The sequence below is a fragment of the Chrysemys picta genome, chromosome 25 (assembly GCF_011386835.1).
Source record: "Chrysemys picta bellii isolate R12L10 chromosome 25, ASM1138683v2, whole genome shotgun sequence".
In the NCBI taxonomy this organism is placed as follows: Eukaryota; Metazoa; Chordata; order Testudines; family Emydidae; genus Chrysemys; species Chrysemys picta.
Genome location: NC_088815.1, coordinates 15,722,151 through 15,748,847, shown reverse-complemented (window position 1 = coordinate 15,748,847; position 26,697 = coordinate 15,722,151). Strand labels below are relative to the sequence as shown.

Sequence of the window (26,697 nt, the reverse complement as noted above, 5' to 3'; positions counted from 1 at the left end):
GGTGTGTGGACAAGGCCAGTGTTTAGGGATCCCCACACATGTCTTTACACAGCCCGTCACACTGCCCTTGGGCCGGACTGAAACCACTTCACACTTGGCCTTACCCCTCGAGCTCACTAGGAGTGGGCGCCAACATCCAGCGAGACCAGAGCAAGGGCCTGCCTGTGACCACATGCTGCACAAGGGCACCTGTGCCGGCCAAGCCCCCAGGCTCCATGCAGCCCGTGCCAGGCCTGGTCCCCCACAGGCCTGAGCGCTCGTGTTTATTTTACACGGCCGGTTGGAAGGGACAAAGCCCGGTCACTCCAAGCAGCTCAACTACAACACTGTTTCCTTGGGGATTTTCCTGCGGGAGGGAAGCTACATGGCCCCTTGGGAGGAGCTGCCTTCCTATTGGCTGGAGGCCGCAGCCCATAATGAGAGTCACCAGCCTGAGGACCTTCGGCCTCCAGGGCAGTTAATCGGCTAATGGTGAAATAAATACTTGGTGGAAATCACGTCAAAGCACAATCAATAAGCAGCATTGGTACGTTCCCAGAGCCGCCCCTCCGGGGCCTGGCACCACAGGCAGCTGTGCCAGCCGGCTGGAGAGCTGCGGCATTTGCTCTTACCTGGCGCTAGCATCCCCCGTGCCCAGGGGCTGGAGCAGAACGAGCTGAGGTGGTGTCCCTGCAGGAGGGAATGGCTGGTCCTGGCAGAGGCCTGGCCCAGGGAAGGGAGCATCTGCACGGGAGGAAATGTCCCCCTGAAGACTCGCAAGGGCGACTGTTACACCAGTGAGCATGCTCCGGTAGCGCCCGTGCGGCTGGAGCCAGCAATGCCTCGCCGGTGCCTCGCACCCGTATCACGCCCAGGTGAGCAGATCCGCCCAGCTCGCTGCAGCGTGACTCTGTGTCACCTTCCCCAGAGCCGCTGGGTTGAGATAAATAACCAGCAGGCACCTGGCCAGGAGCACTTTGCAATTGCAGCACATGTGTAATGACACCTGGAGGCCCTGCGGTGAGTGTCTCTCCGCTCCCAGGCACTCCCTGCTGGCCTGACGCAGCCAGGACCCCGGGCGAGTCGGTCCTGGGAACCCTCTGCTCAGGACCTGGAACATCGCAGGGGCTGGCTGAAGCCGACCAGCAGCGACACTTTCTGGGGGCATGGGAGGTGAAGCACGGCCGGTTTGTGTCACTGGGGATACAGCAATGCAGCTGGGGCCAGGGCTGCAGGGACCAGGCCAAAGGGTTTTAACCCGCCAAGGGGGACAGGAGCACCCAGCTCAGAAGCCCCTACCACAGCCCTGGGACATTCGCTCCCTCCCTTTCCAGAGCACCTTTCAGTCCCTGAAGGGCTGTCCTACAGCCAGGGCTCACCTCCCCCAGCAGTGACATGCAGCCCCCTCTGCGCTGGGGTTTGGCAGCTGTTTTACAGCCCCCATCTACACAGCCCAGGGCAGGAAGTGCACCTGGGCTTGGGGCAGAAACTGCACTGGGCGACAGCTCCCTCCCAGCAAGGCACGAGCATGAAGTGCTCGCTCAGCCTTGCGCCTGTTGGTCAGAGGGGCTGACCCGTCCCGGGCCCCAGCAGAGACTGACGGCTGCTTGGGAGCAGCCCGAAATAAAGGGCAGCCTTTTAGGTGCCCTGCGGCGTGACATAGCGGCATGACGGGCTGGGAACCGGCGCCTGCAGCAGCACAGAACCCCCGAGCCCCCGTGGGGGGGGGGGCGTGTTGTAATGGCTGAGAGGGGAGAGCGCCTCCTACTGGGACCCAGCACTGCGCCCTGGAGCCGTTCTTCACAGACGTGGAGTTCAGTGCCGCAGTGAAAGGCCGGGAGCCAGCCCCACCCCACCAGCCAGAGGGACGAAAGTCCCCCGAGGAGATTCCTGCAGGACCAGGCCCCTGTAGCCCGGCGATAACCCGGCACTGTGCCCACCCAGCGGCAGCTGGGGCAGAAAAGCCGAGGCACTGGGAACAGGAGAGGTTTACACAGTTGCTAACCAGCAGTGAGCAGAGGGATTGTGCCCATCCTTGGGCACGGTCCCGGTGCCCTCGTGCAGCACCCTGCCCATGCCAGGGCGCGGGGGGGCGTGGAGGCAGCTGGGCTCCGGCCGCACTGTTCCCAGCTCGATGTCAGAGACACGGCAGCAGAGCCCTGCCTGACCTTGGTCCAGGAAATTGCTTCTGCTCCGTCCTCCCCCCACGCGCAGCAGCCGCTTGGCCAGATGAAAGCCAAGTTCCAGCACAAACTCTTTTCTTGGGGGGAATTTAATTTTCTCCTTGTTTGATTTACTGCCCAAATCCAGCTGTGAGCGGCCAGGCATGTTCCTGCCCTGGTCACTGCACTTCATTAAAACAGCCCCCTGCCCCCAGGCCGGGCTGGGGCTACAGCCCCCTCCTCCCCCGCCTGGGAACAGCCATGCTGCCAAGGGGGTCACACGCCTGAGGAGACTGCCACAGCTGCGGTATGCCAGTGCTGGGCCTTGTGAGAAGCCAGCCACACCACACGCCCCCAGCGCCTCCTGTCCCCGCCGCTGGGGGCTTGGGGATCTGGCACCTGGGACGAAGATCGAGCCGCAGTCGGCTGAGGCGTTAGACAAGGAAACAGGCCTGGGAGAGCGGGAGGCTTCGCTCTCAGTACTGATTCCTAGTTCTCACCCTCTGCTATTCACGAGGCCCATGGCTGCCTGGGCAGCCGCCCTGGGACACCGGTCCGGAAACAAGGGGCAGAGCCCAGCCCCAACCCGAGGGAAACGCCGAGCCGTGAGTCTCTGCGGGGGAGCCTGGTGCAAATGTCTCACAACACGCTGGGCTCGGCCCAGACCCAAAGGCCTCGGCGCATGAAGGGGGCAGCTGCCCCTCCTTTCTCCCCCCGAAGCTGTCGTCAGTCCCAACTATCACCTTGCTGGGCCCTGCAGCTCTGGGGCTGTCGCTCAGCCTGGGTGTCCTGTCCAACCCCAGTGGAACCCTGCCTGGAAAGGTGCCAACAGGTGCCCTCTCTGCCCAGGGCCAGAGACCAGCACTATGCCCAGATACTGGGCTTGGAAAGCAACCCTCAGCCCCTGTGCCAGGGAACCCCCCCTTGCCCCACCGCTGGATCTGGGGGAGGGGCAGTTCCCAGGGCTCCCCCTCCTGAGGTGTCTGCAGTTGATTTGCAATTATCCTGGGAACCCCAGGCAGTCCCCAGCACCGCATGGAGCCGGCACAGGGAGGAGGGGCTGGCGGGATCTCGCTGGAGCAATGTACCAGGAGTACTGACGCTCAGGATCCCAGAGAGCAGCCGGTGCCCAGGGATGGCTCAGGCCCATGGCCCCCAGTACGCCGGGTCTGCGCGGCTGAGTAGATGTCAGGCGGTTTGGTTCTGCCGACAGCCTCGCGTTCCCTGCAGGGCTGGCAAGAAAGCCGGTGCAGTGGATTCTTTGGGGCCTAGGCTGAGTGATGGGCATCAGCAAACAAGCAATTACCCGGGGCAGGGACAGGTCCTTGCCCCTCAGCAGGGCACAGCGCAGTCCCTGTAACTGACAGCTGCACTCGGCAGCTGCTCCACGGCAAATCCCCCTCGCGATAGCCCCACGGCCCTCGGGAACACAACAGCGAGGGGCGGGGACTGGAACAAGGTCACTCGGCAACCCAGAGCCGGGACTAGAACCCCGGAGGCCCAGGCTCCGGCCCTGGGTGCAGGCCTGGCTTCCCAGCGAAGGAGCATTGGCCAGGGGACAAGGGGTTGCTGAGCCGTAGAGGGGGCAGGTGCCCAGCTCAGGCGTCTGATGGAGCCAGAGCTGCGCAGATCCAGCCGCAGCCTGGTCGCGGGGGAGGGAGCCGGCCTCTAGCCCCCTCCTCTCTGCCTTTCTCCCTTGCCCGCTCTGTACTGCCCCCCCCCTTCCAGGCCTCGGTCCCCTCCCCCAGCCCAGGGGAGCAGCGCTGTCCCCCCAGGCAGGGGCAACAGGGAAACTGCCTCCTTACCAGCCTGTGCTGACTCTCCGCTGGCAGCCGAGGCTCCGCGGCTCCCCCCAGGCGCCTGCCGCAGCCCCTGCAACGGAGCAGAGCAGAGCCAAGGCTGCGTGCCTGCCTGCTCGCATGCTCCCCTCCCCCACGCCAGGCAGGGCACTGGGGGGGCAGAGGCAGGGCCTGGCATGCCGAGGTGATGGGAGGGGGCGCAGCCTCCAGCAGCCAGACCCAGGGCTGCAGCCACAGGCCTCTCCCAGATTTAAAGGGGCAGTTTCCCCCGGAAGAGCAGGTGGGGGAAGGCCCTGGGAGCAGGAAGCCAGGGCAGGTGCTTGGGGGGCAGGGCCCACGCTGAAGGCCGGAGCCCCGCTGGCTGCGATGCAGGTGTGTGTCTCTTTTACTCGGCTAGTGGGAGTCTCTCCCCCCGTCCAGGTGCTCTGGGCCCCTGACAGCAGGAGAGTTCCTACCCGTGGCTCGAACCGGAGCAGGACCCGCTGTGCTGACCCCGGTGCCCGGTACCTGAGCTGGGGTTGCTGCCCCCGTTACTCCAGAGCCAGGCCCCTGCTGGGCTGCTCCCAGCTGAGCCACGGGGCCAGGGAACCTCGCACGGCTCCTCAGGGCTGGCCAGCAACCGCGCAAGCACAGGCCTGACTCACGGAGCCAGGAGCCCGCCCAGCTGACTCCCTCCTTGGGGCAGAGCCGGCGAGCGGGCTGGGCTTGGGCTGCGCCAGCCCCCCGAGGAGAGCAGCACTCGGCCCAGAGCTGACACTGCCACGGGGGGCGCTAGTGCTGGGTGGGGACACGGCTCTCAATGGAGACAAGCAGCCAGTGCCCAGGCAGGGGCAGCTGCAGCACATGGGAAGACAGGCCAGGCACCCTGGGGTGCATCCTGTGAGGGGCGATAGAGGGGACAGGCTCCCCCGCCCTGGGTCTCTGTCAGGCAGCCGGTGCCCCCCCATGGCCACACAGAGCTGATAGTGCGGGGGATGGGGGGGGGGGAGGCTGCTGCTTTTAGACAAAGCCACCCGGGAGGGTGATTGCAGCCCACGCAGAGTCCACAGCGCGTTCAGTTACTCGCCCGCCCCCGCCCCCACTGCGCTGTGGGGAGAGCTGTGGGGGCCACAGGGGCGGAGACCAGCAAATCTGAGCAGAACCAGCAGCCTCTTTATTCACGCGGCGTCCCTGAGCGGTAGGGGGGCTTTAACCGGGCCGGGCCGGGCGGAGCTGGAGGCGCCCTGCTGCTGCAGCCTGGCCAAGACAGATGTGCAGATTCCCCCCCCTGCACAAGGCTGGGCTCAGCTCCCGCCGGGGGGAGACGCCGGTTATTTTGGAGGGTAGCGAGCGAAGGGCGAGTCTTCGGTCATCTTCCCCTGCGGAGGAGAGAGAGGAGGGTGAGCCCACAGGGCCACCCAGAGAGTCAGGAAAAGCCCCACGGCTGGAGGGCAGCGAGGGGAACGCCTACGGCAAAGTCCCAGAGCACAGCTGGGGTGGGGCTGGGCCAGGAGCTGCCCTCCCGCCCCTCCCCCTCGGGCTGTTACCGCTGGCTGATGGGCCTGGCCCCAAGCACAGACAGCAGCACCCACGCTTGGCGGCCGTGTAACCGTGCGGAGCAGGAGGCTGCCGCCCATGGCCGCGGGAACAAGCACTGTTCCAGTGGGCGCCAGCAGAAGGCAGAGCCAGCCCGGGACACAGTGCAAAGTCCTGGGCTGCTGCAGGCCCAGCCGGTCCCGGAGGTACAGCGATGCTCCAGCAGCTCACGCTTGGCCCGGGCCCGGAGGCAGGCGCCTCAGTGGAAGAGGGGGGGGCTCTTTCTGCCTCTGCGGGACGTGGGCACGATCGGTGAGTCCATGACAGCAGGGCAGAGTCACTGGGACCTGCTGCAGGCCGGGACAGACGCATGGACAGCGGGGCAGGGCCCGGGGCAGAGGCCAGGTCCTCTGCGGAGCTACGCACCATTGGCACCTCGTCCAGCTTCTCGAACGCCGGCTCCCTCCTGTGGCAGAGCTTCACCACCACCACCCCAGCAGCAATGAGCAGGCAGGCCACGAAGATGCAGATCACGGCCACCAGACCGGGGCTCTGGGAGAGCGTGGGCTTGTTCAGGGAGGACACCGCTGGAGGGAACAGAGCGCTCGGCTTAGACACCTCCCCAGCCCTGCAGCCACACCGCTGAGAACCCTGCTCAGCGGCTCCCGCTCCCCCACATGGAGACGACACGTGTCCATGTGGGGGCAGAGGACATCCTGGCTGCAGCACTGGGCCCCGGCTGGGGGTCAGGAGTTGCACTGTGGGGTGGGGAGAGGCTGGAGACCAGCGCTGCGCTGCCAGCTCCTGCGAGTCTCAGGCGAGTCCCCCAGAGCCCCGGGATTGCAGATCTGCAGCTTTACATTTTTTACTTTTTAAATGAGAGTTTCTCTTGCTTCTGGGTCTGAGGAGTTGGGAAAAGGGACCCCCTGGCCCAGAAACGCCAGGCAGAGACACACACCCCCGGCTCCTACAGCTGGAGATTGTTCTAATCCCTCTGTGCGATTTCTGGTGGGGCCAACCGTGCTGCTCTATCGATATAACTGCAACCACCTAGGAGACGCTCCGTGGGGCAGGGCACGGAAGAGCCACCAGGCGCTGCCCATGTGATCGGGCATCTCACCCGTCCAGGTACCCCCCCACTTAGCGGGAACACCTGTCTCCTCCACCTTGCGGCATGGGACAGCTGCGCCATCTGGTGGTGAGAGTTAGAAAGTGACCCCTGCTAAAGCGTTCAGTCAGTAACGCACCCCGCGCACAAAGGCACCCGCATGCACCTCCCCACATTTGGCAGTTGTGTCCCGTGACCAGTGCTTGGCGCAGGGCGGCCCTGGGAGCCCCGTATCGTGCAGCGTGGTTGTATGGCCTGAGGGCAGTGACAATGGCTCACCTAGAGGTGCTCATGGATGGCATACGGAGGACGGAAGTGGCTGACCACTGCCATCCTTTGGTGGCCTCCGTCCAAAGCCTGACTGGGGAGATGCCAAGGACTCAGGGGGTTCCCTGGAGGCAGGGGAGGCAAGCTTGCCTTGCTACCACTGTGCTGCACCTGTTCTGGGGCCAGAGGCCTGCAGAGCCATTGCCTGGCGCCTCTCGCCTCCACGCAAACCCCACGTGCCCACACCTGGTCCTTACCTGAGCCACTGGCTGTTGTGCCGTTGTTGGGCCCCGGCTGCTCAGTCGAGTGCGTCTCACTGGAGTTGGCAGCAGGAGTAGCTGAGGTGTTGGTGGGACTGGGGCTGGCCGGGGACAGGGGAGGGCTGGAAGCAGATTCTGGGTTTCTGGACGAGGCTGGAGCTGCTGCTGTTGTTCTGTTCAGCGTGGATGCAGTGGTGTTGTCAGTGGGAGCAGTGGAAAGGGAGGTGTTTCCGGAGGCAGTCGCGGGGTTCTGCGATGGTGAAGCCGTGGTGGATGGGGGCTGGCTGGACGCGGTTTGTTGGGAGGCAGTCGTGGAGTTCTGCGATGGTGAAGCCATGGTGGATGGGGGCTGGCTGGATGCGGTTTGTTGGGAGGCAGTTGTTGTGGCAGTAGCATTCCTAACTGAGGAAGGGAAATCAGAGTTACCAGGTTTGCTCTGGAGATTTCACTCGAACTGAGGATGCTGTGCTCCGTGATACTGCGGGGGCATTCCCCACTCAGCCCAGGATGATCCCAGCACGAGGAGGGGAGGCCTGGTGGCAACAGGGTGTTTGCAGATAAGCCAGTAAGCAGAGGGCCCCCACGTCAGATCATGTTCATGCTCGCATCAGCCTGGGACCTCCACCTCCCCTCCCACCCCCCTCCCCAAGGGCCTTTCCCTGCATATGGAGGATGCCTGGAAGGTTTGGGGTTCAATACAGTTTTCACCCAGGAAATGCAGGTCCTGTCTAGGCTGGAAGACTCTCTGGTGACGGGAGATCTAGGGAAGAGAGGGCACCCCAGGAGCCAGCCCGATCCCCAGCCTGTTAGCAGCTCTCCTGCTACCTGGTGTTTCTGAGTCCCGGCTGCTGGAGACGAGCCCTTAGGAGATACTCACGGGGTCCGGGGAGGAGCTCAGCCCGCAGGTGGGGACAAGCCCAGTGTGCCCCAAGCCTCTCACTAAAGGGAGCCCAGCGTTTGTGGGGTCTTGTAACGTTTAATCATCTCATGGCTTGTTGTCTGCATTCCTAGCGCCTCCTGCCCCAGCTGAGAGCCACTGCATGGGGTGGGGGGGCAGCACGGGGCTCTGTCTGCAGGCAGCCCCCGAGAGCAACACGCCCAGCACTGCCCTGCCAGTTCAGCCCTTCCCAGGGGCAGAGGCTGCTCAGGCACCGCCCGGCCTCAGGCTGCCCTGGAAATGCTGCCAGGCTGGGCTCTGGCCCTGCTCCCGAGGGAGGCGGGTCGGCATCCCACACAGCAGCTCTGCGCCCTGCAGGGACAGGCCGTGGTCTCAGGACTCGCTCCCCAGGGCAGGCAGCTGCCCTTGCCATGGCCAGAAGGCTCATAGCGTCTAACCCGCCCCACGGCCGCCCCACAGGGTTAGAGCAAGGGGGCCGTAGCCTGGCCAGGGCTTGGGCAACTTTCTCACAGTGGCAGCAATCCTTGAGGGGACCACTTGGGGATCTGGGGCAAAATCAGTACTTGGTCCTGCTAGTGAAGGCGGGGGGCTGGACTCGATGACCTTTCGGGGTCCCTTCCAGCTCTATGAGAAAGGTATATCTCCATATAATAATAATATATGGAGATATACCTAAGTCCCCGACGGGCAACCCTGGCATAGCTTGTCCCTAGGGCAGTTTCTTCCAAGCCCCAGGCTGCCAGGGGTGGCTTCTGCCCCATCTCATGGTACTGGATGTTCTTGTTCTCCATAGAGAAGTGCCTAGTCTCTCCCCAACCCCCTCCCACCCCAAGCAGAGAAATTCCCCCAGCCTCTTGGCCTCCCTGCCAGTGACTCAATCCTGAAACTGGTTCCTAGGATGCTTTCCCCACAAGAACACGGGGGCCTCGGGGTTTAGAGGCCTGAGCACGGGCCTGGGAGCCAGGAACGCCCAGATCCTAACCACTGACTCCCTGGGGCAAGTCACCTCCTTTGGTGCCCCTCTTTCCCCAGCCCTCCCCAGAGCAGCAGCGAGTATGGTGCAAACAGCTACAGGTCCTTCCAGCCCCCAGCCCTTCCCTGAAGCTGGCAGGTGTGTCACATACGCCCGTTTCCCCGGCAGGCACGGGGGGGGGGGGGGGGGGAGACAGGTGTCTTCTGTTGCGTGCACAGCTGGGAACAAGTATCTGATCCTCCACCCAGGCTGCGCCCCACCCTCCCGGCTGATGCAAAGTCAATATGGACCCGCCCGCTTTATCCGCACCATCGCGTTTGCTATTCCCAAGGTGCTGCCCTGTTGGCTGTGGGAGCAGCCTGTCCCCCCCCCTGCAGCAGAGCGGCCACAGCCCCGCACTTTCCAGCTGAAGGGCACCCCCATTTAAATGACCAGGATTCTGGACACGTAGGACCCCCAGGAAGGGGGACCATGGCCCACTTAGGGCAGAGGTGGATGCACCTGGGTGGCAGAACGGGTGGATTTTGAGGGGGAATATTTAGCCCCCCCCCAGGACTTTTCACTCACACCCCAAAGCCCCAGCTCACTGGAAGACGAGGTGGACGGGAGGTCTGGAGTCTCCTTTCATTGCTATGAAAACAAAACCTTCTGTTTGGCCTCCTGGAGTCTGTGTATTTGGCCTCCCGGAGTCTGTGACCCACAGGGCTGCCAATCCAGGGCGCAAGTCCTTGGCACTGCCGCCACACCCCCAGCTCCTGAAGAGCGGAAGGGGAGGCAGTATCAGCATTTCACAGGAGATTCATGGGTGCTCTCAGCGACCCACTCCGGCCTCCTGTGATCTCTTCTCCACGGCGCTGCACCAAGCTCTGGCCCTGTCCGATGCATCTCTGCACTCAGTTAAGATCGTAAGAACGGCCACGCTGGGTCAGACCAACGGTCCATCCAGCCCAGTGTCCGGTCTCTGACAGTAGCTGGTGCCCGGTGCTGCCGAGGGAACGAACAGAACAGGGGGATTATCGGGTGATCCAGGCCCTGTCGTCCAGTCCCAGCACGTGGCAGTCAGAGGTTCGGGGACACTCAGAGCATGGGGTTGGGTTCCTGCCCATCCGGGCCAACAGCCACAGATGGATCCATCCTCCAGGAACTGCTCTAGTTTGTCTTTGAACCCAGTGATATTTCCAGCCTTCGTAACATCCCCTGGCAGTGAGTTCCACAGGGTGATTGTGTGCTGTGAGAAGTTAACTTAGTCTTGTCCTTCCCCTCAGGTTCTGTTCATTAAGAGGCCACCTTGAGGCAAACAAGTGGCCACCCCCTGCGATTTGACAGCGCTAAGAGTAACTGGCCCTTCGGAGTTTAGGGTACAGCAGTTTCCTTCACACGGGTCCCCTAGCACAGGCATCAAGTCAACAACCTGCCCTTCCACCACCGTACAGGGAAACAAGCCAGCAAGAGGCGCTGGTTCTAGGTAGAAGCTAAGGCAAGTGCTAATTTCCTGTTCAAATGATTCATTCCAGGAGTGATGCTGTTGAGTTTCAGAAAGGATAACGAGCCATTACTTGTTTTAGCCTGGAGGGTTTTCAGTTAACCACAAGCCAATTTGTTTGCAAGGTTGTCAAGGCTCCGCCAGCCCTTCCAGACACAAGGAATTATTACTCCATTTTTAAATGCCATCACTGTAATACATGACTGCGCCAGAAGCCCTAACCCCATTCAACGGCTGCCACACCAGTCATGGGAGGCAAGGCGGAGCCAGAGAAAGTCTGGGTACATTTGTGTTAAAAGTTTAAATCCAACCGGGGGAAGGCAGCTGAGAGCAGCAGCTGTCCTGGGCAGCTCAATGTCGGGCGGTTCTGCTGCCGGGAAATCTGGAGGCCCCTGGGACAGCGTCTTAGCCCTATCTCAGAGCGGGAGCAAGGCCCAGAGATCAGGTGCCTCCCCCACGCTCACCTGGGAAGGTTGTGTCAGACCCACAGAACTGAACCCCCAGTCCAGTGCCCCACAGATCGCCCTTTCACTCCCGAGTTCTGAACCATGAACCACTCCAGCCAAGCCCTGCCGTGGTAAGGAGCTTTGCCATTCACGCCATGGCTCGTTAGGCGAGAGGCCCACCTGCCACGTTAGGATACCAGGATGGTATCCCTGGCGAAGCGTGCCAAGCCACTGCCCGAGCTCAGAGCCTTGCATGCTCCTGGCCTGGGGCCTGTCCAGGCTTTAATGAAATGCTGAGCACGTGGGATGACGATGCTGGAGGGGAGCTGGGCAGCACCATCAGAGGCAGCGTTCCAGCTAGGAAAGCCACCGCGGAGTCACAGGAGAGCAAGTGAGAGCGTTTGCGAGTTTTGAGACTTGGGCCATAGGGCAGGTTGGTTCCATGCAATAGTGTGTGTGGGGGGAGGAGGACAGGGCAGAGGACCCAGAACCTGCGGGGGGGGGGGGGGGGGGGGGGGGATGCAGGATAGAGGAGATGGAACCTGCAAGACCTTCTGCTGCCGCGAGGCACCTGCTAACAGCAGCGGGAAGCCATGGGCTGGCTCTGGCTGCATCAGACAAATGCCCCCCCCATTACCAACATTGCTGCAGGCACCGCTTGGAACCAAAGCCAGGTGACAATCACTTCAGCAGGGCACAAAGATCAGCCCTTCGGTGCCCAGCAGAAGCGTTGTGACTAGCCGCCTCGCCACACGAGCATTCCCCGCATTGGAGTCTGATCGCCAGAGAGAATCCCATGCAGCCCGACGCACGGCCCCAGTGAGACCATCCCTGGACGGCAGTGGGGACGGTGCGAATGGAAAGGGCTCTGAAGAGTCACAAGAGCGACTCAAGATCTGGAAAATCTGCTCTGTAGTGAGAGACGGGGGGTGGGGGGGCACCTCTTCAGCCTCAGGGACTTGATCAGCTGACAGGCTCCTACGGGGGAGAAAGATTTCTCACACAGAGGGCTGGAATCTAGCAGGCAAAGGCAGAACGAGACCGGGTGGCTGGAAGCCGAAGCTAAACGCATTCAGACTGGACGTAAGGAGCTCGTATTTCACAGGGCGGGCGACTGCCTGGGTCAGGCCCAGTGGATGTGCTGGATTTTCTGTCATTCAGCAGCTATAAATCGAGATTGGGCAGTGTCACGGAGCGTGGGGGGGACACAAGGCCCTGCACCCCCGGCTCCCTGCGATTCACTACGACTCTCAGCCAGCCAGTAACGCAGAAGGTTTATTTAGACGACAGGAACACAGTCCAAGACAGGTCTTGCAGGCACAGACAACAGGACCCCCCTCAGTTAGGTCCATCTTGGGCTCCCAGGGCGCCCCAGCCCCCCTGGGAGGTCAGAGCCCCGTCTGCCTCCCAGCCATCTCACCAACCAGCTTCCGAAACTCTCCCTTCAGCGACCCCTCCCACAGCCTTTGTTCAGTTTCCCAGGCAAAGGTGTCACCTGGCCTCCAACCCCTTCCTGGGTTCTCATGTTACATGCTCAGGTATTCTCCATAGGTCAGTCTCCCATCCCCCAATGCAGACTATCCTAGCCACACTCCCCTGTCAGCATTCACACACCACAGTAAGAACAGGCCCAGTTCGTCACAGGCAGCTCTCCCCACGAGCTCCACGTGACATTCTGGGCTGGGCGCAGGAATCGCTGCAGGGGGTCAGCCTAGATCATTGGGTCTCCTCTGGCCTTAATCCATGAGCCAATAACCACTATTCCTGCACTGGACAGAGTGAATCCAGCAGGGCTGGAGGGAGCCCTGGCCCCACTCAGCCCAGCCCTAGGACGGAGAGGGGTCTGTACAGTGCAGGCCCCATGGCATTGGAGCTCCGCTGTCCCTTCAGCCTGGCTTTACTGAGCAGGCAGAGGCTGGACCCAAGAGCCCCAGCCAGAAAGGGGCACAAGGAAACAGTCGGCAAGCGGCAGTGGCCCAAGGAAGCCCAGTGCACGCAGCAGATTTGCTCCGTCATCGGGGCACGGCCCAGTGGCGGGAGTGTTACACTCCAGTGTGTCACAGAAAGCAGGACCCATGCAGCCAAGGGGCCTCGTGGGAAAAGCGTGCCCCATCCCCACGCTGCAGCAGCGCCCCCTAGAGTGCTGTGGAGAGAATCCTGCCGCAGTTCCAGGGAGCCCTCAGAGCAGCAGGTGCCGGGTGGGTTATGTGGCATCCTTTGCTGCTGGCTCCACACTGCCCTTCTCCAGGAGGAGACATGCTGCCCAACCCGTGTTCAGCAACAGAGGCCTGTCCCCGGGGAAGGGGCAGAAAGCGGCCCGGTTTAGGGAGGGGAGCCCCCTCTCCATGGGGAGCAGAGTAAGTAACTGGAGGGTTGACTGCCTGGCTCTGCACTCCCGAATCCGCGACGGGTCTCAGCTCCCAAGCCCAGGACAGAGATGGAGGAGCAGAGCAGAGCCGTTTCTGAAGCAATGGTCAGCCACGAAAGGGTTAATAAGGCAGATCTTTCACTGCGCTTCCGAGCTGCCCAGTGCAACGAGGGGGCAGTTCTCTGCCCTCCTGGCAGCTCACAGCTGGGTCAGCCCAGGCTGGCACCACTGCCATTGGAGAGGGGTGGTGTCCAGAGCTAGATATTAAATGTAGCAACCACTACAGACTACACGGGGCCGTGCTGGAGGCAGGATTTCCAGCCAACGGGCAAATGTGGCAAACCTGCACGACCAGGAAGACAGGGCCTCTGGGTCAGTGGGAATGGAGCCGACAAGTGCTGCGGTCAGACCTGCTGCATTACGGGCCTAGCTCGGCCCTTCCATTTTCAAGCCCCGGGAGGACGGCCCAGGGTCCTAATAAAAGGGACAGGCCGAGCACATTGAGCCTTTGCAACCAGCCAAGCGGGTTTGTCAGCGTCTGAGCGAAGTGAGCTGCAGGGCGCCAGCTCCACTTGCCAGTGACCTGCAACAAACAGAGTGCTGCTGGCTGGAAGGGTCACTGGTTAGTGGGGGGGGGGGTCACTGCATGGGGGGAGGAACACGCTCACCCCCACCTCACAACACTGGGGTAACGAACTCTACAGTGACTTTCTGAACACCCCCCTCCCCCGTTTTGTTTCAGAAACACACAAACCCTGCAGCACCGGGCACTCGCACAAACTGGGGGGGGAGGGCGGAGAATTGGAGCTGGGGGGCTGCCGTACCCCCTGGCTTTAAGGGGTTCCCATCATACCCAGGGTTTACAGTTTGGTTCATTGGCTCTCAGCCCCCCCCCCCCCCCCCATTGTACACATTGTTCCAGCACGGGGGGAGGGGGGGAAGCTGGCTTGAGAACACTGGATATTGGTGCAGGAAGGGGGGGGGGGGGAAGAGTCGAAATCTGCCTGGCCCCAGGGCAGAGTCTGGGAACCTTCCCGACGAGCCAGACGCTCCCTGGGGCGACCGGCACCCAGCGCCGAGAACTTTAGAATTAGAAAGTTTCTTCACGCCCCGCTCGGGTGGGGGGGGGCTGACCCTGCATTAACTCACCAGAGCCCTCCCCCGACTTTCCCTCCCCCCTCAGAGAGAGGCGGGGGGGGCTGACCCTACATTAACTCACCAGAGCGCCCCCCTCCGACTTCCCCTCCCCCCTCAGAGAGAGGTGGGGGGCTGACCCTACATTAACTCACCAGAGCGCCCCCCCCCGACTTCCCCTTCCCCCTCAGAGAGAGGCGGGGGGGGCTGACCCTGCATTAACTCACCAGAGCGCCCCCCCCGACTTCCCCTCCCCCCTCAGAGAGAGGTGGGGGGGCTGACCCTGCATTAACTCACCAGAGCGCCCCCCCCCCGACTTCCCCTCCCCCCTCAGAGAGAGGTGGGGGGGCTGACCCTGCATTAACTCACCAGAGACCCCCCCCCCGACTTCCCCTCCCCCCCATGCCCCTCCCGCGGGAAGCAGGAAGGACGGACCCTGACGTGCGGGGAGGGGGCAGCCCCCGGGCGGGACCTGCCCCCCGCCCCCCGGGGCCGCCCCTTACCTGCGAGCGCCAGGCACAAGCCGCAGCCGATCAGCAGCCAGCGCGGGCCCCGGGCCATGCTGCCGCCGCTCCCGGACACCTGCCGGGATCCTGCCACGCAGGAGGCGCCGCACCTGTGCGGAGACCGGCGCGCCCCCTGCTGGGCAGCCCGGGTCCCTCCCGCCCAGCCAGGCGGCTGTACCCGGCGAGAGCCAGACACCAGCCGGGGCGGAGCCCAGCGCCCCGGGGCTGGAGCAGGGGCTGGGGGGCCGGGACTGCTGGGTTCTCGGCCCAGCTGGGGCAGGAGAGCAGGGCCTAGTGGTTAGAGCCACTCCAGGGGGCCACTGCTACCCTCTCAGCCAGGCGTAGGCCAGAGCCCGTCCCGCAGTCAGTCCCGGGGCAGAGCTTCCGGGAAAGCATCCAGTCCTGCTTTAAAGATTGTCAGGGGCATGGCCCCCCCTGGGTAAATTGTTCCAGTGGTTCGTTACCCCCCCTCTTAAACTTGCACGCCTTATTTCCTGCGCGGACTCCTGCCTTCTGTTCCCAGCTCTGCTACTCATTTATGGTAGGACCTTGGGCAAGTCACTTCCCCACGCTGTGCCTCAGTTTCCCCCTCATCAGTATGCACAGGTAGCTGGAAGAATGTGTGCCAAAGCTTTCTCCTCCCCAGCCGTTACCCAGAGCTGGTGTCACCCACCAGCTCCCTCCATTTCCCACACCCATGGGTGACACCACGTGTGGCCAGCACGCTCAGTGTTTCCTGCCCCAGCCGATCCCAAAGCGGTTTCCTGTCTCCTCCCTTTCTGGGGGTGGGTAGCCGTGCCCTGCCGGACTCTGGGATAGGTGTTTGTGGCCTGCAGGCCCCAGCAGCTGGTTATTTTCACTGGTGCCCTTTGGAGCAGCTGCCTAGTTTCCTTGAGCCCCCTCCCTCTGGTTCCGGGCTAAATCCCTTGCTGAGGGAAGCTTTCCACACCCAGCAGGGGCTGCTCTCCTGGCCTTGCCTGGGGCCTGCGGGGAGGGGATAGGCATCGTGGTGTCTGGCTGTCACTCACTCCAGGGTCTCAGCCCCCCTGCCTGACAGGACACTCCAGACAGCTCAGAGAGGCACCAGAGACCCAGCCTGTCCCGCACCAGCAGTTACTAGTGAGGAATGGCCAGGAGGGAGAAGGGCTGCGTCGTGGCAGAGCCTGGCCATGACCTGACCTAGAACAGGGAGAGGCAGAGACTGGGACACTGAGCTTCCTTCTCCCTCCTCCCCCCCACTCCAGTGGGGCTCCTGGCACCGTCCAGGGCCCAGTTGCTCAGCTCTCACCAAGCCAGGCCAATCTTTTGCCCAGCACCACAGCCTACAGCCCGTGAAAAGCATTGTGGGTCAGTGCTGGAAATCTTTGATCAGGCAAATCACAACAACCCGTCCCAGCCAAAGGCAAGAGGCTTCCCCTTGGCTTTGTGATGCTGAATGTCACATCTGGAGTCCAGGCAGAAAAATGTACCAGGGATTAGGAACAATGTTTATGCAAGGCTGGGAGGAAAGCTTTCTCCCCACAAACCACAGCCTGCTGGCTGTCCCAGAGCCCCCACCACCACCACGCAGCCCGGGACAGCGACAGGGCAAACAGGGGACAGCATTGCTGCATGCAAAGGGGGACTGCAGATACTTGCTCTGCCATTTAGCCATGTTTTAAGTTGGCTCGTCTGCTGTTTTAACGGGGGGGGTTTATCTGCATTCCCAAGGTTGAGGCCCCCCCACACACACACTCCCACTGACTTCCCGACGCTGTGGGTCAGAGCCTCAGGCCAGGAACAGCAGCTTCATACAGCTCATAGTGATCGGAACCTCCTCTAGACGCTCCAGTAATGCGGGTAACGGCACTAGTACAGCAGAGGAGTAACTGGGGCCAGACTAGAGGACCCCCCCCCCCAGGGAGCATCCTACAGCAGCCGGAGGGCGAATGCACTGTCAGCTCTAGCTGAAATGACTGGAACTCCACTCTCGAGAGATGACCTGTCATCATCTTCCTGCCCGAACGCTTGTGCAGTGTCGCTCGGTGCTGTTCAAAGGCACTGTGCTCCACCCCAGAGGTGGATTGACTAGAGGACACAGCTATTTCTATAAACAGAGCAGAGCCTGAAACCCCTTCCACACCTCACTAGTCCACATTCCCACAAGTAATCCTGGTGCTACCCGGCAACTCTGCCCTAGTGCTTTTCTGCAGCAGCTTCAAAAGCGCTTTACAAAGGAGGTCAGTCTCTGTGTAACCAGGCCTGTGCTTCTCAGACAGCAGCTTCAAGGTGTGACAGAAGTCCCCTCATCTCCGCAGCCCCCCCCCCCATTTCCCACTGGCAGGGCATGGGCTCTGCACTCGAGAAGCCAGGCCCCACATCAGCAGGGAGTAGCTCAAGGCAGCGCCCCATATGTGCTGACTCCACACTCAGTGCCTTCCCCAGCACATGACCCCAGAGCTGACCCAGCACAAAGAGGAAACGCAGATGGTGGAACCCAGCCCCATCTCCTTTGCCAGAGCGATGTTGGGCTGAGAGTTCAAAGGCAGATGGCCACAGTGACCAGCCCCCAGTGTGACTTCACCACTGTGTCCAGTCTCATGCAGTCAAGCCTCCAGCCAGCCATCAATTAACTTATCCTACCTGGAGCCCCATGCACCCAGGTCCCATGGCGCGTCAGGGCCAGGGCTAGGCGGGGCCAGTTCTAGGGTTCCATTAATGGGGGGAGGGGAAGAGGGTATTCTGGGGACCTGGCTGTCACCATTTCAAAAACAACCACCGTGCCAGGAGCCCAGGGGCTAGTCAAAGCACTGAAATCTGGGATGAAGAGTTTACAAAAGTGTTCGTGATTTGGCTCCTATGTCAGTATTTTGCTGTGATTTAGAATTTACAAGGAGACTGAAGCCTCTCCCATTTGCAGCTGTTCAATGCTGGACATCAGATCACCTTCTACGTGTTTCAGCCTGAACATTTTGGATCCCTTGAAGATAGTTTTGGGGGCAAATGTCCTCCCCGCCCCAGTTGCACTGGGCCTACATGGGATGCATACAGGGAAGTCACCGCGGTGTTTAAAAGGGTGCCATGCCACTGACAAAGGGGCAGGGAAGGGGGGTGGATTTATGGGGAAAATGCCCATTGCAGCCTAGCCGGTCAGTGCACTGGGAGAGGCACTTGCCCACCAGCAGGTGGTGCCACCTGCATAGATGTAGAAAAGAGCACAGCACCTGCAAGCAAGGCCAGGCCTTCTGGGCAGCCCTGGGGTCCTGTCTCCTGTGCCCGTATGAGAGGAGAGCAGGCACCTGACGGTGTCACTATTAACTCCCATGTCCCCTGGGTTTGGGGGGAGGAGATTCTAGCCCTGACCCTTCTACCTGACCACACACCCCTCAACCTGACCTCACCCTGCAGCATCCCTGTGGAGGGCAAGAGGAAAACACCTTGGCTCCTGTCCCCAGCTCATCCTTCCCTTCCCTGGGGCCTTCTTGTCATTAAACCGTCATCTGAACCCTGAAAAGTCCCTCAGCTCCCCGCAAGGCCAGCCCGAGCTGCTCTGCCAGGTGCCTGGGCGATCCCACCCTGTGGGCGCTGGGTTTCTCCGCATGCCCCAGGCCATCCCCCCGGCCAGTGCACACAAACCTGGCCCGTCACCACTGCCGCCAAAGGGCAGGCGAGTGAGCCACAGGTGGAACGTGCACTCCATGCCCTGTGGCGCCTGAGGCTGGTGGAAGTGGACCCAGTGCCATCAGACGCTCTGGGGCAGGGCCTGGTCCCTCCCCACGGACTGGGATTGCTTTCACTAACACCACAGCCCTGAGACGTGTTCTATTGGCGCTGAGCCCCAGCCGATCACACAGACCGGCGTGTGTGTTGTGCCTTTGGGAGCAGCCTACCTGGTAAGACTGAGCATCCGGTAACAGGGTGGCTACGCCCAAAGGTGCTCTCAGAGGAGCTCAGGGGCTGGGGTGCACCCACCATTAACCTGTGAGGCAGAGAAAGGCTGGCAGAGCCCTGAAGAGACTGTTTGGGGGGCTCACAGACCACTGGTGCCAGGGAGCCAACACCCAGCTCAGCACAGTCTGTGTCACTGAACCAGCGGTAACAGCCCTGGGCACCCTGCAAACGGTCACAGGGGGCTACTCAACAAGGGGGGGGCACCCAGCCAATCACCCCTGGCACCAGGACAGGTGATCCCACAAGTGATGGGTGGGAGGGACGGACAGCCCAGAGTGCAAGCCCGAGAGGCAGGAGTATCAGGGTGCCCGTGCGTGGTGGGGGAAGGAAGACAGAAGTTTCCCACTCTGCAGTTGTCCAGGTAGTGGTGCCCCATGGACAGCCGGGACAGAGGGCCAGTGCCATGAAGGACGGGCACTAGGACAGCCCAGGTCCGTGGCTGGTGGGCAGGCAGATGGGAAGGGAGCACAGGGCCATAGCAGGTGGAGAGAATGAAGCAATGAGGCTAGCACAGGTGGGAGATGAAGGGGAGAAACCAGCAGCAGGAAGGTGGCAGAGACACTGCAGGCCAGCTCCAGGCTCTCAGGCTGTGGGGCTCGAGCTGACCCCTCAACACTTCTGCTGAAACGCAAAGCCAGGGCCCCAGCTCAAAGGCCAGGGGCTCAGCCTCGCTTCCCTTCAATAGAGGTTACCACTGTTGGGCGCCCGATTGCTACACTCATTTAAGCACCACTCCGTGGATTCAGCCCCGTCTCCAGTGCCCAAACCTGAACACGTCACCCAGTAACTTCTTGGGGACCCCAAGAACTGGTTTGTTTGCCTGAATGGGGACTGCAGATCCTAATCCTGCCATGGTGCTACCATCAGCCCATACGTTCTTGAACGGCACCTGTGAGCGAGGCTCTGGGGCCCAGGGTCATGCGGGGGGGGAGGAGAGGAGTCTGGCTCCCAGGCAGAGTGATCGGTTCCACCATCCCTAGTTTCAGGTTGGCTTAAGGACGGAAGCAGGGACAAAACCACTTTTTAGACTATTTCACCCCGTCTGAGAAAAGCCTTTCTCTGGAGGCTGGGTGGGGATTAGTCTGACCCTTTAACCTGCAAAATAAGCAGTTAGGGGAAAGCCAACCAGCGAGTTCCTTCATTTTGGGGAAGCAAAGTTTATTCCTTTCCCGGCAAAGCCCCAAAGGAGGCTTTCCAGCTGTTTTATCCAACACAAGCTGTTCTCAGGCTGGGGAGCGCTGGCTGGGAAGTGGAGTCCCTGCTCTGGGCTGGCTTTGAGGTTTAATTTATATTGGCTGCAAATGGGTTTTTATTCCCCTCAGTTTTGTCGTCTGTTTAGACAAATGAGGAAAAAGACTCCGTGCCAAGCAAGCTCCCAGCATAACTGATAAGAGCTTGAAACCGTCTCCCCTGCTGACTTTTGCCTCCAGGGTTTGGCTGGAGCAGTCTAATGTACAAGTTGCACCAAGTTGTTAGGACCACAGTGATTTGTCACCGTTTCTTGTTCTAGGGAAGCACGGTGGTTCTGGGGTTGAGTGGTTGTTTTTAGACACACACTGAAAACAAAGATGTGATTAAAAGCTGCATGACACTGATCTGGCATCCGTTCTTGATCGTGAACTCAGATTGGGCGCCTTGGGCTGCTGGATTTGAAGAGGCTCTGAAAGTCGTACAGCTGCACCACCTAATGCACACAACCCGCCAAGCCAAGCAGCGATGAGGGCCAGGGGGCACAGGCTACTCAGGAAGTGGCACCTCCCAGCTGGCCAGTACCAGACCCACGTGCTAGTCACAGGGCCAGAGCTGCTGGAAGTGCTTCCCCTGGGATCTAATGGGAGGCCAGTAAAAAGCCCAATAGGTACACTTTCCGCAGGAACCAAGGAGGCAGCCCTTTGGGTCTGGCTAAATTCCAAATTGGGCAATTCCACCCTGCTCTCTGCGCCTTACCTGGGTGTAGTATTTTCAAGACAGCACCTTAGCATGGGACATGCACGTGCTGTGCCCCGTTAAGCTGCTATTTCACCCTAGAGGTGGCCGAGCGTCACTTAGCCCTTCCCAAACTAGGTTTTATGCCGCGTTGATGCCGTACACTCCCCCCAAGGCATTCCCTAGACAAGTCATTACTTGGAAGACGGCTCCTCGTGCCAATTTTCTGTCTGTCACCATTTGGTAACAGCACTCAAAACGAATACTGCTCTTTTGTTCACTTCATTCCTGATGAAAGCACAGGTTTGGGAACAGAAGTTGGGGGTTCTCTGCTACAGTAAAGACAAGGCAGGAGACAACTGTTTCCTTGCTCCCATAAAGAAGAAGTGTAGCCTTTAAGGACACATTCTTTAAACATTTTATAACATTGTCTGGGAATGCTGAAAATAAAGCTCCTACCAATGCTGCCTTTCCCCTTGGCAAAGGTTCGTTTTTATTTCCCCCTAGGGCCTGAGCAGAGCCGGAATCCACCTCCCTGGGTGCGTTTACTGTTTTGATTGTGCACCCGTATCAGTGAGGTCAGCCAGCTCTGGGCCTCGCATTGCGCAACCAAGTACCCTATAAGCCGTACACACCCCATTGGAGTCCTATTGAAAGTGGCTAGTTTTTAAAAAGGATCTCAGACCGCCATGGAAAAGGTAGAAGACTCCTCTCAGCCTGAACTGTACCATTAGGGTACTTCACCACCTACTTTCCTGGCCCTACGAAAACTAACCTGAGCATGATCAAGTTAACCCTGGAATTCCTGTTTTCAAAACAGCTCCCTCGTGCGCCTTTACTAAACAGCCTGGGATGAGCGGCCCCCACCAGGCTCACATGCAATCCACTTGGGGTGTGACAACATTTAATGCGACTTAAAACTTCTGGTAAAATTAGAGCCTCGACCACAACTCCCCTAATGAGCTGTTGTGGTCTTGATTTTGCAAGATTATCCCTTCTAGAAACCACCAAGCCCGCTGTGGGGGATGTCAAATACTAAGACACCTCAGTATGAAAGTTTCATCTGGCCCACTCTTTCTGACACCGTTTTACACTTTGAAAAAGGCGTTTTCCTTTAAGCTCTTGACCAGTTTGCTGCAAATCTTAGTAAGGCAGAGCTGCCACCCGGGAAAAATCTTTTGGACCTTCCCTGTAATCTAGTATCACGGGCCATTGGCCAAGGCAACCTGTGTGTTTAGGGCTTAAGTTCGTTTCCTGAGAAGAAAGTTGCAGAGCTGTCAATTCCAATTAGCCAGACGTCTATTTGCCTCGTCACAGGGTTTCTAAGAAATGAAGCAGCCCCTTACACTTCCATTTTCTATCTCAACTCATTTCCTTCTTTCTACCCCTCTTTATGCACGCCAGGCCAAGGGTGATGGATCCAAGAACCTGACAGTTCATTTTTTTGCACCCAATCACCCCTTCAAGGCCTATTAATTCACATGACAGCAAGACTCCAGCAGTCACCGCCACAACTAACCAGCAGGGAAAGGCAGCCTGAAATGAACAAGCTGACTTGCCACTGGACCAGGCGTCCTTACAAGGAATTGGCCGAAGTATGGCGTCTAACATTTCGGAGCACACCACCCCTCGCTCCCCCAAGGACAGTCACCGGTGATCGGTGCTCCAGGGCAAAGCCCTACTCAGCGGGAACCCAGCTAGGAAGACAACGAGGAATCCGGTGGCACCTTAAAGACTAACAGATTTATTTGGGTGTAAGCTTTCGTGAGGTTTTTTGACCCATGAAAGCTTATGCCCAAATACATCTGTTAGTCTTTGAGGGGCCTTGTTTTTGTGGGTAAGACTAACACCGCTACCCCCTGCTACTTGACAGCTAGGAAGCTTCTTCCTATGGGGGCGCATAGATGCCATTTCCACCATGGGCAGGAGGGGGCGCGCTTGACACACATTACACCTCCACGTCACTTGCAGCTCAGGGCAGCGTCTCCTCCCTTCTGCAACAAGTAGTTCAGGTCAGGCAGAGGGGGCAGCCTCCTTCCCTCTGCCTCGTGAAGCACCACCCAGGCCAGCGCCCAGCAAGCACCCACCAAACCCGGCTCCGAAGGCAGAGCTCCCCCCTTCCTCCCCCAGCAGGAGAGACACAGCAGACACCGTTCCTGGCACAAGACTTTACTGCACACTGGAATGTGGCGCCTCGAACAAGGGGGAGGAACATTGGGCCCAGTATAAACATAAATAGAGCAAAAACACTTCAAACAACAGAACACTTGAGCTTATCGCCTGGGGCCGCCCCAGGCCCGGCTCTGCCGAGGCGGAGCCTGGGGAGCTCTGCAGTCTCTTGATCCGTGCGCTCGGAGCCCGGGGGGGCCGAGCTTGTCCGGGCCCTGGCGAGGGCAGGAGTCCGCGCCGCAGCGCTCGCTCGGAGAGATGGGTCCCGGCTGACGGAGCAGGGCCGCTCCCGAGTCTGGCGGCGCCCGGCGGAGCGCCCCCGGGCCTGTCCGGCGCCGCGCCCCCGGGCCTGTCCGGCGCCGCGCCGGGGCGCACGCAGCGTCCCCGCCCCGGCCCGGCCGGGCGCTCAGTAGGCCGGCACCTGGTGCTGCTGCGGCAGGAGCTGGCAGCCGCTGTTGACGTGGCTCAGCACCTTCTGCTTGAGCTGCGCCACCTGCTCGCGCAGCAGGCTGGCGGTGGAGGCCAGCTCCGTGTTCTGGCTTTTGAGACTCTTCACCTTCTCCTCCAGCCGCGAGATGCGCTCCAGCTTCCTCTTGCGGCACTTGGAGGCGGCGATGCGGTTCCGCAGCCGCTTGCGCTCCGCCTTGATGCGCTCCTGCGTGTCCATGTCGATGGGCGACAGCGGCGGGCTCTCGCCGAAGCTGGGCACCTCGGGCACGATCTGCGGCTCGTCCTTGAGCGGCGGCGGCGGCTGGAGGCGCGGGTGCGGCGGGGCGCCCCCCAGCCCGGGCGGCGGCGGGTAGGGCACGGTCTCGGTGGCGTAGTTCACCGTCGTGCCGGGGTAGCTGCTCAGGTTGGCGTAGACCGGCGGCTCGGGGGGCGGCGGCGGCGGCTGGGCCAGGCTGGCGGCGGGGGGCAGGTCCCCGGGCGGGCCCCCGACGGCGCCGCCGCCCGCCCCCAGCTGGTTCTGCTTGTGCAGGTCCTCCAGCGCCTTGACGAAGCCCTCGGCGAACTCCTGCTCCTCGCTGGCCGTCACCTTGGGGTAGAGAAACTGGCTGCTGGTCGGCGTGGTGGTCACCAGCCCGTTGGACTGGATGATGAGCCGCTCGAGCTCGGGCGAGCCCAGCTTCAGCAGCCCCAGCTCGGCGGAGCTCAGCAGGGCCGGGCCCTCGCCCCCGCCGCCGGCCGCGCCCCGCAGCGGGTGGAGCGGCTGCCCGGGCGCCTTCAGGGTGGCCACCACCTGGTCGCTGAGCCCGAGCCCGTCCTTCTTCATCATGCTGCCGCCGGGGAAGGGCCGGGGGAGGCCGCTGCTGCTGCCGCGGGACGGGGCCGAGCCGCTGCCGAAGCCGCTCAACACATCGTCATGGTAGAAGGGTGTTTCCATCCTCCCCCGCCGGCCGCGGGGGGCGCCGGGCTGCTGCGCCCGCGGGGCGCCGGCTGCAGGAGGCTGCGCCGGGGGCCGGGCACGGGGCGGCTGCGCTGGGGGGGTCGGTCCCGGTCGAGGGGCCCCGGGGGGCGGGGCGGTCCCGGGCGCTGGGGTCGGTCCCGCTCCGGCCCCGGGCGCTGCAGGCTGGACGCGGCCCGCGCTTCGCTCCGCGCTCTCGCACACACGCGTCGGGGGGGCGCCCCGCGCCGCCTTAAATACCCAGCGCCAGCCCGATGAGGTCACCGCGCGCGGCCGGGATTGGCTGCAGATGACGTTCTCGTCGGGGTCCATTTGCATGGGGGCGGGGCATGGCCGCCACGCCCCCCACTGGCGCCCCCGTCCCCATGGCGACCGGCCTGTAAACTGCACAACAGCGCGGAGCCTCCTGGGTTGATGTCATAGGGGGAGGGGTCACGGGGTGTTTGCACAGCGGGCCTGGCCCGGGATATTTATAGGCGCGCTGGGAGCTGCCGGGCCTGGCTCAGGCACCCCCCAGCGGCCGGCTCAGGCACCCGCCAGCGCCCCGGGGTGCAGCAGGGAGCGGGACCCTCCCTGGCAGCAGCTGGATCCAGCCTCCTGCCAAACCCCGTCACCCTGCGAGGCCAGGCAGGGCCAGATCAGCTGCTCAGACCTCCTGCTGGTCCCCGCCACCAGCACCCCCTCGCTAAAGCCACCCCCCCACACAATGAGACCAAGGGGTCACAGCCCCCCAGGACTGGACCGGTCCCTCCTGCACCCCCACTAGCTTCCGCAAGCACGGGGGCTGCTCCGCCCATCTAGCATCAGGCCCCCATTGGGTACCCAGCCCCAGGGGCAGTTCCCCTCCTCCCCCATTTCAAGGAGGAAGCAGGTGCCATACAGTCAAATCCAAACCTCACCTTAGCAGAGGGGGTGTTTTGACTTCATTTACCTTCTCCATGGTAACACGTTGGTATAAATGAAGACTACACTGAACTGATGCCAGGCTGGAGGGCCATGGGGTGGTTGAGGGCTGGCACTTGTTCATTACAGGCTGATTCTGGGGGAGGAGGGTCTAGTGACATGCAATTACCTAGTTGGACGAAGGGGGTGGGGGGTGGGAGAGAGATTTAAAAAGCCAATACAACTGGAAAGGAGGGAGCTGTGAGGGGGAGCTGAGATTTCAGCTGTCTCTAATTTGTTAGTCTCTAAGGTGCCACAAGTACTCCTGTTCTTTTTGAGATTTCAGCTGTCACTTAAGACTAGAGCAATTAAAGCTCCACATAACATTACCCCAGAAAATACCCAGTGGTGCAAACAGGCGGGGCCAGCTAGGTCAGTGGCAAAACAAACCTTTCACTCACTAAGAGTTTTCAGCCTTCAGGCAAACACCTCATACCAGAGTAACCCACCTTCGCTGCACTGCATAGCAGCCTTCAAACACCAGTGCCAGCATTCAGACTGCTGGCTAAGTCTGTCAGCTGCTTTATTGACCATTTCCTGATTGGGCCTTCAGATCCCTGGCCTGCCTCCTTACTTCATCCGAAACACCTGTGTGGGAGCCAAACAGAGAATTAACTCCTTACTTGCTTGAAACCAAGATCGTCCTTTGCAATTTGCAATAAGAATAGAACAAATCTGAGACTGTTGTGATTCCCCCATTCAGTGTCTGTAGTCGGGCTGGAGAAAGATTTCCTACTTTATCATGAATTGTGACTAGGTGGTAAGAGACTAGTTCACCAGGGGTGCTGCAGAAGGATGTCACAAGCAGAGGACTATGGAAAAGCAACTGAACTTCTTTCATTTAAACAAGTTCATATTTGCTCCGCTGACTCGAGGAGACAGAGGGAGCAAAATCCCTCCGAAGCCCAGACGTGAGCTGGGATTGCTGTAGAGGCAGCATGTGCAGCCCCCAAGGAGTGGCCCTGCTTTTCTCTTCACCTGCCTCTGCTTGCCGGGGGGAAGTTGTCCCAGTGCAAGGTCGTTTGGGATGGGGGGATGTTCCCGGAGAGCTGTGTGTTCGACAGAACTGGAAGGACGCCCGACTTGGCCACTTCTGCAGAATCAGTGGCGGAATCGTCATTTTCGTAAAAGTTTCTGTATTCCAGAGTTTTGCACATACCTTTTCTATGCTTCTCTCTGCAATCGAAAGTCTTAGTCCAGCGCCCACTAGGGCAACAGCAAAACTCCCAGTCAGAACCAGTGGGCTCCCTGGACCTGCTCCACACCGCAGACATTCACAAAGCCCAAAGCTGAGGGGCTGGCTCTGTGCAGTTTGTGCCTGTGCTGGACTGCAAGAGGAGGCAGCAAAGGGTTAATATTACAGGGCTCTATTCAAAATGAAGTGTAACTCGTTTGGGGATGAAAAACAGAAACAGCCTTCAGATAGG

The 26,697-nt window shown here is 60.8% G+C and overlaps 3 protein-coding genes across 6 annotated transcripts in view; all 3 read right to left on the bottom strand.

Moving 5' to 3' along the window:
* The window catches only part of PDE4C (phosphodiesterase 4C), a 107,038-nt gene extending 102,113 nt beyond the window's left edge, over positions 1 to 4,925 (bottom strand). The window contains exon 1 of one of the 3 annotated variants that reach the window (XM_024108185.3): positions 3,947 to 4,925. In XM_024108185.3, the coding sequence (XP_023963953.2) occupies positions 3,947 to 4,062 (116 nt within the window). In that variant the 5' untranslated portion in view covers positions 4,063 to 4,925. Of the gene's footprint in view, positions 1 to 104; positions 233 to 611; positions 823 to 3,946 lie in introns of those variants that run through there. The other 2 variants (XM_042862005.2, XM_065578602.1) reach the window with 2 other exon arrangements.
* Positions 4,926 to 5,070: 145 nt separating this feature from the next.
* Positions 5,071 to 25,372, bottom strand: CIST1 (colon, intestine and stomach enriched 1). Of its 2 annotated transcripts, none has more exons than XM_042862004.2 (4): positions 25,228 to 25,372; positions 7,088 to 7,492; positions 5,882 to 6,042; positions 5,071 to 5,298 (listed from the first exon to the last, which is right to left on the bottom strand). In XM_042862004.2, exons 2-4 carry the CDS (start codon positions 7,425 to 7,427, stop codon positions 5,251 to 5,253), a joined length of 549 nt encoding a protein of 182 aa, XP_042717938.1. In that variant the 5' UTR covers positions 7,428 to 7,492; positions 25,228 to 25,372; the 3' UTR covers positions 5,071 to 5,250. The 2 variants fall into 2 exon arrangements, with proteins under 2 accessions (XP_042717938.1, XP_005279060.3); XM_005279003.4 differs by lacking the exon at positions 25,228 to 25,372 and adding an exon at positions 14,896 to 15,092.
* JUND (JunD proto-oncogene, AP-1 transcription factor subunit) lies at positions 22,908 to 24,556 on the bottom strand. Its single transcript, XM_005315475.3, has one exon. The coding sequence runs from the start codon at positions 24,305 to 24,307 to the stop codon at positions 23,330 to 23,332; it is 978 nt and encodes a 325-aa protein (XP_005315532.3). The 5' UTR covers positions 24,308 to 24,556; the 3' UTR covers positions 22,908 to 23,329.
* Positions 25,373 to 26,697: the final 1,325 nt, after the last annotated feature.